Source organism: Molossus molossus, unplaced genomic scaffold, assembly GCF_014108415.1.
Source record: "Molossus molossus isolate mMolMol1 unplaced genomic scaffold, mMolMol1.p scaffold_m16_p_4, whole genome shotgun sequence".
NCBI classification, from domain to species: domain Eukaryota; kingdom Metazoa; phylum Chordata; class Mammalia; order Chiroptera; family Molossidae; genus Molossus; species Molossus molossus.
In genome coordinates, this window is record NW_023425377.1 from 108922474 (window position 1) to 108936508 (window position 14035).

At 43.5% G+C, this 14035-nt stretch overlaps 1 protein-coding gene across 2 annotated transcripts in view; it reads right to left on the reverse strand.

The window, feature by feature from the left end:
• EDNRA (endothelin receptor type A) overlaps positions 1-12172 on the reverse strand; it is a 54767-nt gene extending 42595 nt beyond the window's left edge. The window contains exons 1-2 of one of the 2 annotated variants that reach the window (XM_036240461.1): positions 12124-12172; positions 7951-8434 (exon numbers count right to left, since the gene is read on the reverse strand). In XM_036240461.1, the coding sequence (XP_036096354.1) occupies positions 7951-8370 (420 nt within the window). In that variant the 5' untranslated portion in view covers positions 8371-8434; positions 12124-12172. Of the gene's footprint in view, positions 1-7950; positions 8435-12123 lie in introns of those variants that run through there. The other variant, XM_036240462.1, reaches the window with a different exon arrangement.
• Positions 12173-14035: the final 1863 nt, after the last annotated feature.

Genomic DNA, 14035 nt, shown 5'->3' on the forward strand with positions numbered 1-14035 from the left:
ATTCACTTTGACAGAATTTCTTGGAACATTCCTTATTTTAACTGCTCCAGTCTTAGAATCTGCTCCAGAGACAGTCAACTTGATTCCCATCTTCTTCCATTTTAGTTCACACACTCTTCAGACTAACCGTGCAAACTCCGAATGATAACAAAGAAAGAACACTCGCATCCTGGCATCTCACAGACACCACAGGAGTGTCTCAGCACACAGGAGTGGGAACACGGGCTGTAATTGATCAGAATGCGGGGCTCAGTGCCGCCCTCACACACGCACGTGCATCACGTGAACATTCCTTTCTCCAGCTCAAACTTGGCGCAACACTGTTTCATGTTCAATTTAGAACACAGCAGACTCCTTCGTGAACGGAACTCTTTGATGGTGGAATATCATCCGGAATGATGCTTTTTACATCCCAACACCTTCCTAATGAGAACAGGACTAAAAGCATCTCTCCCTCCACAGCCATGGGAAACAATGTTGCAGTTATGGACAGTTTCCAGCCCCCATCAGAAATGGTAATAACTGTGCTGCAAGCCAAATGCTGAGGGTTAGCAGAGCAACCTCACATGAAAATAATTACTTAACATAACCATGAGAGAGAGCAATGAGGTTCCCAGACACAGGAAACGAAAAGTCAGAAGGGGAGGTAGGGTTGGAAAGGATTCTGAAGCCTTTCCAGACAGCAACTTCCTTCTAACAGCAAATTGGGTAATATATTTATCACTCTGTCATCTTATATGAACCTATGTTCTTAAATCACCTGGTTAACATAATGAATTTTTGCAGTGCATGTCTTAGCAATGCCAGAAAGTCAACCTATTTCCTATTCTCGAAAGAACAAAAATCTTTGTGATGTGAAGGGTTCACTTAGATATTCCAAATCACTTGTAGGTTTAATAGTTCAACCACAATTGCAACTGTGCTCAAAGAAGGTATATTGCACAGAAATCCTGGAAAGAAGCCTTTGCTCGCTATTGTTACAGAGAGGGAGGAAATGAAACAGCACAATGCCTGAACCACAGGGAAAGAACTCTTGACCCCTGAAGACAAAGGGAAAGGGAAAGCCACCCTGTAGTTATGTGCTGCTCTGCTTCCCTTGCACATGTATGGATCCTGAGACGTTCCTGGTTTGAAAGAGAAAAAGTAGAAATTCAGTCCATTCGAACAGCAAGTCTGCCTTTAGACCTGGAATTATGTGGGAGAAACACATTCTTATAGAGGCAACTACAGTACGTTTTCTTATTTTTCTCATTCATCAAATGTTTTAAAGCTGGGCCCGGTGCTGGATGCGGGAGATACAATGATAAATGAGAGCAACGGCAGCTCGCCCCAAGGAACTTGCGGTCTAGTGGGTCCGACAGGCAAGTGAAGTGGCAAATACAATGGAGCGTGTGTTAAATGCTATTACAGGGTTAACAGAGGGTGTCGTGGGAGCACAGGGGAAAGGCACTGACCCAGGCCAGGCCGAGTCATGGATACTTGCCAGACAGAGATGTTGAAGCTCAGATCTGAAGAATAAAGTGGAGTGAGCCAGAGGAGGCATGGGGAGGAAATACTTCAGGTAGAAGGATCATGGTATTCTCACACGGAGGGGATTAGCTGGAGTAGATAGAGGCAGAGGGAAAGCGGGAGAGGCACTTGGAAGGAGGCAGGGTCAGACCTACGTACAGGGAAAATGAGCTGGGAGGCACTGCGCCGACAAGGGACAGAGATCTTGGGCAAGGAACACATTTTCTGTTTCAGAATCCAGGGATAGAGTTTCTATACCTAATTTTATGAGTACAGCACTATTACTGGAGCACACAAGAAATGTCTGCTTTTATTTGCTTGGTGATGAGTAAAAGGGTTAGAGAATATCCTTATCATGTGTGCAATTTATTGGTAATTTCATCTTGGGGGAAAAGCATGTGCAGACCACAGATAATATCCTGTGCCTTGTTCATAAATGAAGGATCCCTCTGAGGAATTATCATTATCATTATCATTTGAATTTGAAGGTCTCAGAGAAGTCTGATTCGGAGTTGATTTTAACAGCAAAGGCCCTCATCGAATCAAATCCTATCACTAAGTATTTATTGAACAACTATTGTATTTGAGGCATAACATCTCTAAGTTGTAGCAATTTGCTTTTGAGACAGAAATTGCCCTGATGGTGGGATGTGATGAGAAACAACTTTTGTCTGGCTGCCCTGACAAGATGATCCCAGTTGTACAAGGTGTCAGAGGCTGTGTGAATATGGAGATGCTGGCTTGGTGTGAATGTCCCTGGTTTCCATGTTTCTTGGATCCTCTGCCAGAATGATATACTGGGAGCCTGGACCTTCCATTGTACAATATTCCTGATCATTTCCTACAGAAGTTCCATTAGTTTATTTTTCATTGTTGTTCTCAACAATAGGTGGCTGCTTAGGTTAGACCTAATTAGTAATCAACGGTCAGTTACTGGATGCTCTCACTGGCTGGTTAGCTTGTGTTCCAGATCTGCTGCACCCCACATGTTCAATGAAGACAGTATTCACCTACAGTATTATCTCTGACATCACTGGTTCCAACTCCCCGCTATGCATATCAGAGATTCCTATGTTAAGTCATTGGACTCAACTTCTTCCTTCTTCCCATGGTCCCCACTTGAATCTTCTCCACTCTACTTCTCTCACTTGCATTTCCCCACACTCCTGTTTTTATTTACTAGGCGAGGGACAGTGGTTTGTGAGAGTGTCTGCGTGTATATGTGGGTGAGCTGTTATCCTGGAAACACATGGTGCCAAGCCCTGGCCCACCCATGCACGGACATCTCTTCGAGGGTTTCCACTCTATTCAAAATTATAACCCAACTCCCTATAGACAGCACTCGATGGCATAAACAAAATCTTACGAATCATTAAAGAATACAATTATTAAATTCTATATTTCTAATCTACATTGCCATTGAGTAATTGGGGGTTATTTTGGGCCCCTAGAAATAAAATAGATACTTTGTTTTGTAATTAATGCATACACACACACACACATATGTATATGTGTGTGTGTGTGTGTGTGTGTGTGTGTATATATATGTGTATATATATATATATATATATATATATATATATATAAATATAAATCCTCCCGAGGATATTTTTCCATTGATTTTTAGATAGAGTGGAAGGAAGGGAGGGAGAGAGAGAGAGAGAGAGAAACATTGATGTGAGAGAGACACATTGATTGGTTGCCTCCGGCACAACTCCATACAGGGCCAGGGATTGAACTTGCAACCCAAGTATGTGCCCATGACCAGGAATTGTACCCATGACCATTCAGTCAGCTGACTGACACTCTAACTGCTGAGCCAAACTGGCCAGGGCTTGAATGAGTATATTTTACAGATAGATTCATTTACATGGCTAAGTTTTTACACTTCTTGAAAATTCAGAATATGAAACATTGTAATTTCTCGATAAATTGAATCCATCATCAGTTTAGATTATAAGTGTGGGTATTTGAAAGGATCTGCTACCTTACTTCCTTTCCTCCCTCCTGTTCTTTTCAGTCTTCTCTTGGAAGTACTGATACTTGTTTTTGAACAATTAATGACTGGATAGAGTGATTCTTTGATAAACTTAGTAACAGGTTTTCTTCAATATTGCCATTTGCAAGGCTCTCTTATGCTTGAAAACCAAGTAGGTAACTGGCACTTATTTGCTTTCTTGGGTTTCTTCTGCTTTACATTTTATTATCTCAGAATGTCAGATTTTGTCACCAGTTAATGTAATGTGTCTGTGTATGTGTGAGTATAAGCAAGGGTCAGATAAGTTTCTTAACATTTTTTTGTTTATTTTTAATTTTTTTGATGTTTTTATTGATTTGTTAGAGAGAAAGGAAGGGAGAGAGATACAGAAACATTGATATGTTAGAGAAATATCGATTGGCGGCCTCCTGCATACCCCCCATTGGGCATTGAGCCCGCAACCTGGGCATGTGCCCTGACCAGGAATTGAACCAGGACCTCTCAATCCATGGGACAATGATCAATCCACTGAGCCACACCAGCCGGGCTGTTTATTTTTTTCTCAATGCAACATATGCAACTCCAGACCTACTCATTTTTCAATTTAGGATCTGTAAATGTCTCAGTAGCAGGAATTCAGTGACAATATCCAGCCCCTCTGCGAATGTCACTCAAGGCACAGCATGTTATTTAGGGGCGCTGATGGCATTCTGACAAGAGCTGAGCATACATGTTAGGAAGTGGTTAAGAAAGTATTCCAGAGTAGGAAGGGCCTTGACTACTAAACATGAGAACTCCTGGATGTTTGGGGGCAGAGTGATACTCAGTAAATAGAAGCCAAGTCCAGTACAGGCTGGAGGAAAGAAATCCTGAAGAGACAGATCTTTTGGAAACGTTTGGAAATTGCATAAATTACCTACTCTCCTATGCCCACAGACCATCCAGAGCTACTCTGCACTACCAAGCGGAATAATGACAATCAGAAACAGTGCTTTGATTTTCGGTTGTGTCTTACATCACATTCATACATGGACCACTCCCAGTACAATCTCTTTCAGAGTGCGAGAAAGGGAATAAAACCTGACTGGGAGGAACACTTTATCTCCTGTAACATTGCTGCAGACTGATCAGCAAGTCCACCTTGCCTAAAGACACAATCTTCACACCGTCTGCTTCTACCTAGGCTGACTCTGATATGACTCAATGGAACGTTCTCTGCCTGGGGACACCTTAGAACTGAATATAAAAGCAATTGCTAGAATTGTTAAACACAAAGACCTGTGTGATTGGAAAAACTCATCATTCTTTAAAGAGCACAGCAGATACTTTCACCTTCTTTCAACCTAATTCTTCTAATGGGGGAGGGGGAAGCTTCGTACATCCTACTGATAGCATGTTCTCCAAGCCTCCACATGATTTTCATTGCACAGATGCCTAAACATAATAGGAAAGTGAGACGATCAGCTGCTACTTTGCCCTGCAGTAAAGAAGTAGTGTGACATGGTTGGAGAGGGGTCACAGGTCTGATATGCGAGACCCCAAAGCATCAGAATCTCATAGCAGGAGGCAGCTGTGAGCCTGGCACTCACATTGCCCGAAAGGATTTCTCTTGACCACTGGGGACAGGAGTCAGAGAAGCAGCAGCATTTCATGGTCTCCTAACCTAGAGAAGAAGCCTGGGAGAAGGACGTATATATAGCCTCCAAATAGTGTAAGGCTTCTTAGCTCACGCCAATGCTTTCTCCTTCCTCTGGAAAAAGATTGAAATGGCAAAGGGTATTTTTTGTTGAAACCAAAAGGTTTACCTTCTCAAAGTAAGATTGGTTAAATGACTTATTACATGAGTTTTATAAAAACAGGAATTACACAAATGTACTCCTGTGATGTAAAAACACCACAGTCATACTGTGAACACTATTTGAAATTATAGTAGGGTCTTGATTGGTGTGGTTCAGTGGGTTGGGTGTCGTCCTGTGCAAGGTTGGTGGTTTGATTCCTTGTCAGGGCACATGCCTGGGTTGCAGGCTCAATCCATGATGGGGCATGCCGAAGGCGGCTGAGTGACATCTCGCTCTCATGTCAATGTTTCTCTCTCTCTCTCTTCCTTTTTCTCTAAATATCAATAAAAAATCTTAAAAAAAAAACTGCAGTAGGTATTACACTACAGTCATCACTCAGTATCTGTAGAATTTGGTTCTAGCACCCCCACCAAGAACCAAAATCTTTGTATGCTCAAGTCCCTTTTTTAAAATGTCATAGTATTTGCATATAACTTATGCACATCATCCTGTGTGCTTTAAACCAAATCTAGGTTACTTACGATACCTAATACAATGTAAATGCTATGTAAATAGCTCTTATACTGTATTGTGTAGGGAATAACGACAAGAATAAAGTCTGTATATGTTCACTATAGACATAACCATCATGTACCTAACTATATAGTATTGTCAGCAATGGCATAACTTTTTTTTTTCTGAATAGTTTCAACTTGTAGTCAGATGAATTTGCCTAAGCAGAACCTGTGGATACAGAGGGTCACCTGTATTGGAGTCCCAAAAGGTAAGAACCATACAGTCAAATAAGAATGTGTTAATTTTTATGCATTACTATATGAATGTAAAACAAAGGGTGTTTTTGTTTTTATTTTCCCAACAAATTTGGAAATAGCCCAGATGATCTAACTTAGAATGTTGCTATGGAAGAGAAATGAAGTTTGGTCTGTTGATTGGCAGGTAGCCTCTTAAAGCGACAGGCAAGTCTCCTTCCCAGCAATTGCAGATATTGATTTGCCAAGAATCTGTTTTGCACATGGTCAAATGGGAAATATTAATTCAGAGATGGCTAATTATTCTCCTGAGCCATGGGTTGGTTAACTGGTATATAAGCATGAATAATCCGTGTTTAATACTCTACATCATGACTGAAGAGTCCAATTTTGAATGAGTCATATCAACATTTTCAAATCTATGATTAGAGAAGTATGTCATGAGAAAGTCGGGTGTTGAGAGCACATAATAATTCATAAGAAGAAAATAATTTTTTAAAGAAAAAAAATTAAAGTTCTGTAGCATATGTTAAACGTTTTAAATTAATTACACATTTTCATTTTGCATCATTGTTCGGTTCTAAAATCCCATTTTAATTTCAAATAGAAAACACGTGTGTACTCATGCTACTCTGTGGAAAGAGTTGATACATGATTTAAAAAAAAAATTATTTGTTGTCTAATTTCCCCAGTTTTGCAGTATGTTGGAGTAATATTTTTATTCATAGTGTTGAGACATTGCTTTCATCATTATTGTTAGACCACTGATTTTTCTGGTATGCTTGTATAAGTTTGCCACAGTTTAAGTGGATCTATTGGAAACCCAAAGGCTGCTATTCTCCTTAAGAGCTATGTCTTCAATGGACAAAACTTGCCATTTACAATCCTATTTCCAAATATGCTTGTTTAGAATAATTTCATGTCTATGGCTAGTGCATAGAAGAAAAATATAAATGCCGAGGAAAGTGCTTTTCATGGGCGTAGAATAAAGACATTTCTTAATATCTGGCATAGATCTTGATTTCATTTGAATTTTAGTTTATTTGAATTTTTGCAGCAATTGCTCTCTCAGAACCACAGACCAAATACAGACTATCTAATTCTTTTGGCTTTACTTTGTTTTGGTATCGCTCTGAATGCAAGGTGACCACAGGAACAGCGGGTTAGTTCCCTTCCTCTCCCACTCAGGCACTAACTTTGTCTGATTTGTGTTTGGAGCATGTGGCCCAGCTCAGGGGCGGACACAGCGGGCACTGCCTAAATCTAAACTGAAGAAATGAAGGGGAACACAGTGAACGGACGCCTCTTTTAAATGGCTTTCGTAACACGGCTCACTGAGGTCAACGCTGGCCTGCTATCGTGTGGATCCCGTTATCTCCGAAGTCACCCAGGTACCCGAGGAAAGCCAGCTTGTGCTCTGGCTCCAAACATCAACCCGGACACTCAAAATAAAATAGGTGCTCTTCCTTTCAAGCCATTCTGTGGATATCGGGCTTCTGAACAGTATCACATTAAAAAGGTAACTGCAACTGAATATACTTATTTAGAGTACTTTTGGGGCTTAGTAGGTCTTACCCTGAAAATTGAATCTCAGAAAAATCAAGTGATGTCCCCAAGATTGCCCATCCACTCGGCAAGCTCAGGGCTGGCACGAGAGTCCGATGCCTGAAAGACCGTGACCTTGAGGAGTCATTCCAGAAGTGCTATTTGGTTAAGCATTAAGTTAGAAAAGAAGTGTAACACTTAACAAAGAACCAAAATTTAAAACACCGCTAGTTGTAAGACAGCAGAAACTGCTCTCGGTAAAGACACAGACTAAAATCCAGATGGTCAGAAAAGTTTGCAGCCACTCTTACTGACTGTGGAAGCAGAGCATATGTTCAAACTTGCAAATACGTTTGTGGTTATTTCCTACCTTAAATACATTGATAGGGAGATCAATGACCACATAGATAAGGTCTCCAAGGGCAAGGCTGGCTATCAGCGCGTTGGGGCCATTCCTCATACACTTGTTCTGGTAAATGATCCTGAGCAGAGTTGCATTCCCCACCATTCCCACGATGAAAATAGTACAAGATATCACAGTGTTAATGTATTTGAAAGTTGAAGTAATCTTAGTCTGCTGTGGGCAATAGTTGGGCACGGAGCCATTGCTGGGTAGGGCCAAATTAGTGGGTCGATGAGTGGTAACCAGGAGGCTGAGCTCCGTCCCATGGAAAGTGGTAAAATCATCCACACGAGTGCTCAGATTGGCGCTGTAGCTCTCAGGATTATCACTTGTTACACATCCAACCAGCGCCACCCAGAAGGACACCCTGAAGCAAAAGGTTTCCATCTCGATGCAGATTGAGGCAATGTCTCTTATTCGGTCGCTTTTCCACCCTCACTTGTTTGTTCACCTAGAAAAAGAAAGGAGAAAAAATCATTTTGGTTACAAAATCCTGCTTCCAGTAAGACTGCAGTCAATGATTATTTACTGCTTCAGTTAAAAAGCAGGATATATTTGGTAATTAGATAAGATATACCCATGTCAGCTTACCTCAAAGCAGAACGAAACCAGAAAAGAACAGGGCTGTATTAGGGCAAGGTATGTCTGTCTGTCTGTCTCTCTGTCTCTCTGTCCACAGCTATACTTATATCTAGATTATAATATGCATGAGAATGTCAGTTTTTCCTTTAAGAAGTAGATTAAAAGTTACTCTTTTCTATTCACTACACCTAGGCTGATAAGAATCTGAGTTACAAAAATCTTTGAGAGTTGAGATAAATTTTATTAGTGGAAAAGAAAAGGCACTATATGCTGAAGAAAAGTTACCTACTGTTAAGGCATAAAATGACCAATTCTGTACTTAAAACCCAATATTCCAAACTGTGTGCTGTTTTGCATGTGGTCAGTAATTCACATGGGAATAAAATGTAGCACAGGTAGCCATTTAAAGTGTTACAAAATGATCATTTAAAATCAGAACTCTGGTTAACACCGTCAATACATATAACAATTTTAGTTTTAAATAAACATGATATAACTGATAAAGACAAAATATTTTGATTGAAAACCTTGATGATTAATATGTACAACCTACATCTTCTGATGGGAGTTTTTGGCTTTTCCATTCCTCAGAAATCACTGTCACGATAGTTGTTAATGAGTGAAGCTGGGAGGCATGGACTTCCCCACGCCAGGCACACCACTTGGTTTTCCGAGGGGTATGTCTCATGCCTAGTCATGGTGCTGAGTACTCCACGTGTGTGATGCCATCTAGTCTATACCACGACCCTTTGAGGCAGATACACGTTCCATTACAAAGACAGGGGGACAGAGGCCCAGCAACGTCAAGATGCTTGTCAAAGGCACAGGTGGTGAGTGGCAATGCTGAGAGTCTAAGGCAAGTTCATCCAGCTTGGAGCCTGAGCTCTTAACCACTAGCCTACATGGTCTCTCATTCTCATGCCTGCTTAGCACCTGGAATGTTTGAATGATGTTCCCAGAGTTTCCGTGAAGCAGCAGACTCAGGAAGGTGGTTAGACGTTTTCAAAAGGCCATTTGTTTGTTTGCTTGAGAACGAGTGGTCTTTCTTGTCCAGGAAGTCTAAGTGTTTCTACTTTAATCCTTAAAGAAAAGGTGTTGGGAAAATGAGGGGCATTGGTGGTAACGCAATAATCTAAGGTAAATAAAAATGGTTTCTCACATTTGAACAGTTTTATATGTTCTTTTTTTGTGAGTTTTTATGAATCTTTAAGTGAAGACCATAAGTTCATGTGTGCAGTGGTATGTGTGTGTCTATGATGTATAATTGATTTTTAAAAAATTGTGTCCTTCTTCTGAGTCTATTTGTGGTTGGTATTAACCACTTTTAGGGATTTTGACAGTCACCTTTGACAGTTATCAAGATTAGGTTTAGTCGATATGTGGATGAAATAAGATTTATTCAAGTTGCATGAAGATCTAAAGTAAATATAAAGTGCAAATACTGCATACTTTAGCCTTCTCCTAGATTTCCCCCAGGGACCCGAAATAAAAACATTTTATGAGTAGTAGTAATCTATTATACACGTATCTGTTATCTGACTTGAACTTTCTAACTCTAAGTAGGCAGAACCAACATCCCCATTTTACTCATAAGGAAACTGAGTCTTGAAGAAATTAATCAAGTTGTCATGGCCAAGAAGCAGCATGACAGCTACAGTGCCTTACTTGGCATCTAGGACTCAACTCAGTCTGATATTATAAAAATAAATGATAAAAACATCAAATTTTCTAAGCTAGGGGCATACTATGCACATGTCAGATCTGCCTGGATTTATAAGTAGTGTGCAGTTTTTTCTTGCTTCTTTCAGTTTGGAGTGAGTATCTGACTGAATATTGATAGACACTATTTCCACTCTGCAGTGGAGACCAGGACTCTGAGAACAAAGCATACCGTCATTCTCCTCTCCAGATTAGAGATGGGAGAAAACATCCCCCAATATCTTGTGCTGTTCAATGACAAAAGCCTCCCAGTTTCCCAACTGGAATGGAGCCTTCAGTAATAGTTTTATTAAAACTGAGCGAGAGAAGGTCTTTTCCAGAAATGGAATGTCTCTTTGCCCACCAGAGTCTGCTAGGAAGATATTGAGTGAACTGACCTGGCTATCGGGGATACCCTAGCACCCACGAAAGGTACTACTAGTGTTTGAACACTAGCTTGCTGGTTTGCTTGATCAGCTGATTAAGGCAGGAGCTAAGGAGGCCAAGGCTGGGGGTTCTTATCAAAGTGTGAGCTAGCTACTATTAAAATCATTTTTCTCCCCCCTCCAACCAGGACACCACCACAGAGATAATTTCTGATGACATCTCTGTCAGTTCTCCACACATCTAAAGCTGCAGAGCTAAGGGTACTTGACAGAGGCACATGAATACCAAATATTGGGTGAAAAACACAAAACCACCCGAGAGAAGTCCCTTCAAATACATCTTCCTTCAAGGATGGGTTTGTAGCTCATTTCCATGGATCTAAGTATGCTGTGCTTGGAATAATCAGTCATAATCAGTCATCGTTCCAGTGAAGTATCTCAGGTTCAGAGCTCAAGGACATGGTTTACAGCTTCAGCGGTCTCCTGTCCCATGTCCAAAAACTTGCTGAAGTTCAAAGCTATTGTTAAGGAAGAAGACTGAATCCTTCTGCTTACACTTTAACCATTTAACATCTCCGAATCTCAAGATCAAAATTCACCTGTAATTAGTAATTTGGAAATTCCACCCTTACCCATATGGCCTGAGTTTAGAGCAGGTAGTTTACATGAAATGATTGTCAAGATGTTTCTCAATTAGTTAACACTTAAAAGAGAAGGGCTGAGGTAGGGGGGTGGAGTGGAGGAAGCCATGAACATCTACAAGAGGAGAAACAACTACAACAACAACAAAAAAACTAGGTACTTTTTACAAGTTTTCTGTTGGTTTTGCTCACTGAGTAAGAAATTAGCAACTGTCCTTACTGACAACGTCTGACTTTTATTTGCCTCCCACCCAACCCCCTCTGCTGCCAACTCTATCCTGAACGCTATTAGGATGGTGTAAACCGAGGCTGATTATCTAGAAACAGCCCTCGTTTTCCGCACGAGGACAGCATACAACCAAACGCCCAGACAGCCACAGGTCGGTTTCCAAACCAGCTGCGCTGGGGGTTTTCCAACATCGGTCCCTCACACCGTGTGCCCTTGACTACCCTTGGCCAGGCAGGGTGTGCAGGAGGAGAAGCAGGCCAGCAAGAAAAGGCTGCGGGACACACTTAACAAGTAGGCTTTGGGGCATGCGACAAGGGCGCGATGTTCCACAAAGTTCTTGCGTGCCTGGGAAAAGGGAGACCCAGGGAGAACTGTGCATTTTCCTTGAACTACAAAGCCGAATCCCGCCTGGGGAGGCTGCGGGGCTTTCATTCAGCTCTCCAGACCCCAGGCGCCCGCGCCGCCACGCGCCCCTGGGCAGGTGGGTGCCAGCACGTGTGCGGAGGGTCGCCCGAGGTGCAGTGTGCCGGGCGACAACGACGCCCGCTCCCCCTCCGTCTGCCCCGTCCCCGCCCGGCCCCCGAGAGGAAAGGGGTGCACCGACCGTGGAGCTGGGGGCGCAGATCGCTGCCAGGTCCCGCACGGCGCCCGGGCGAGGACGCGGACCGCAGAGACTGGGTGGCGTGGCCGCGCGGCGGCGGTCCGGGCCGCGCTGCTGCCTCTGCTTCGGAAAACTTCCCCGGCGGCCGCTTCTGTGGGGAGGTCCCCCTGCCCCCAGCCTCCGGCCACCGGCTGGGCTGGAGCCTCTCCACCTCCGGTCCGCAGTCGCCAGACCACAGGGATGATCGGGAGCGCGCGCAGGGGCCAGCAAGGGAAAGAAACTCCAGAGCAACACACTCCCCCGTCTGTCTGTCCTCCCCTTCTCCCCCGAACCTCCCAGACCGTCTGCTCCACTCTGGGACGGCCAGAATGTCTCAAGCTCCCAGCCCTCCTTTGAGGCAGCCACTATAAAGCACAGAGCCGCCCCCTCCCAGGCCCCGAAGGGCAGGAGTCTTGTTTTAACTATTTCCTTCCTGAAATGAAGAGGGCGGGGTGGGGGTGGGGTGGGGGTGGGGTGGGGGCGTAATCCAGGAAGGAGGGTAGTTCCACAGATAAACCTGAGAACCGAGGAAGGCCATGCGGAGAAACTCGCTCTCTTCCTAGGAAATGCAGGCAGATTTGATCTGTGATGGGGCCACTGCAGACGGAGGCAGCCAGGGTCCAAGCAGTTTGCCCTCTGCGTTCCCTACCCCTTTGCTCGCCTGTGCGCGCCCTCTTAAACTCAGAGCAAGTTAAAGAACCAGCGTGGAGAGCAGTTTATTGGGTCAAGTATATCTTACTTCTCTCTTGTCCTTTGAAGCCAGCACCTCAAGGCTACTGGCCCAGGACAAAGCAGGAGCCCTAGACACTATGGAGGGGCCCAGTGTGTGGCTCAGGGACACCTATGATTCCTTCAGAAATCCAATGAGGGTGCAGGTGCTGCCGAAGGTGAACCTCAGCATCTTTATTTGATAGTGACTATCCTAAACTGGGGAGTGGGAGAGAGGAGAGACAAAGGCCATTGCCTGGGACACGGGAGAAAAATCGAGGGCTCCTTAGAGAAGGCCTGCCTCGGAGTTCTTCAGTTCCCGCTGGTGTGAGGCCTACTGTAGAACTGTGCATCTGGGGAACTGGTCACGTTATGTTACAGACTGTTCTGGGATTTACTGCAGCTAAAGAAAATCAGCCTAAAACAACTAGGCTCATGTACTTCGCGCATCAGTCTGCGATTTGGGTGGGCCTTGGCTGGGACAGTTCACTTTGCCCGGGCTGGAGGCTCCACTTCAAGACTGTTCGCTTACTTGGTGCTGGGCGTTGGTTTCTCACCATGTGTGTCTCTCTACAAAGTGGTGTAGGCTTCCTCATAGCATGGTGGCTAGGTTCCAAGAAGGAGTGTTCCAGGAGACAGGAAGTGGGAGCTGCCAGTTTCTTAAGGTCTGGGCCTGGAAACTGGTACGGTGTCACTTCGGCAGATTTCTGTCATCAAACAGTCACAGGTCCCAGATGTAGATTCCGTGGTCAATGCATGGTGTCAAAGACTTTGGGGGGCATTGTGTAAAACCGTCACAGAGATCCACAGAGTACCACCATTGAGCAGGGGACTTCGTAATTATCTAGTCCAATTGGACTAGGTATTATTAATCTGTTCTATCTACAGCAACCCCAGGATGAAGAGTCAACCAGCCAGGATAACCAGTAGCTTTTATAAGTGCCTTAATTTGCATTAAAAAAGAAAACAGTGCCCCTTGGAGACATGGCCAGGTCAGTTGACAATAGTTTTAGGGAAGAAAAAGTTATTGCTTCCTCCCAGAAGAGGCAGCTCTACACCTGCATTTGCACCTTGGAATGTGAACTGTGAGCTGGATTTCAGCCTCTATTCACCCTGTGGTCAGACATACTTGGACCTTGCACAGCTTGCACCAGGGGACATGTCAGTT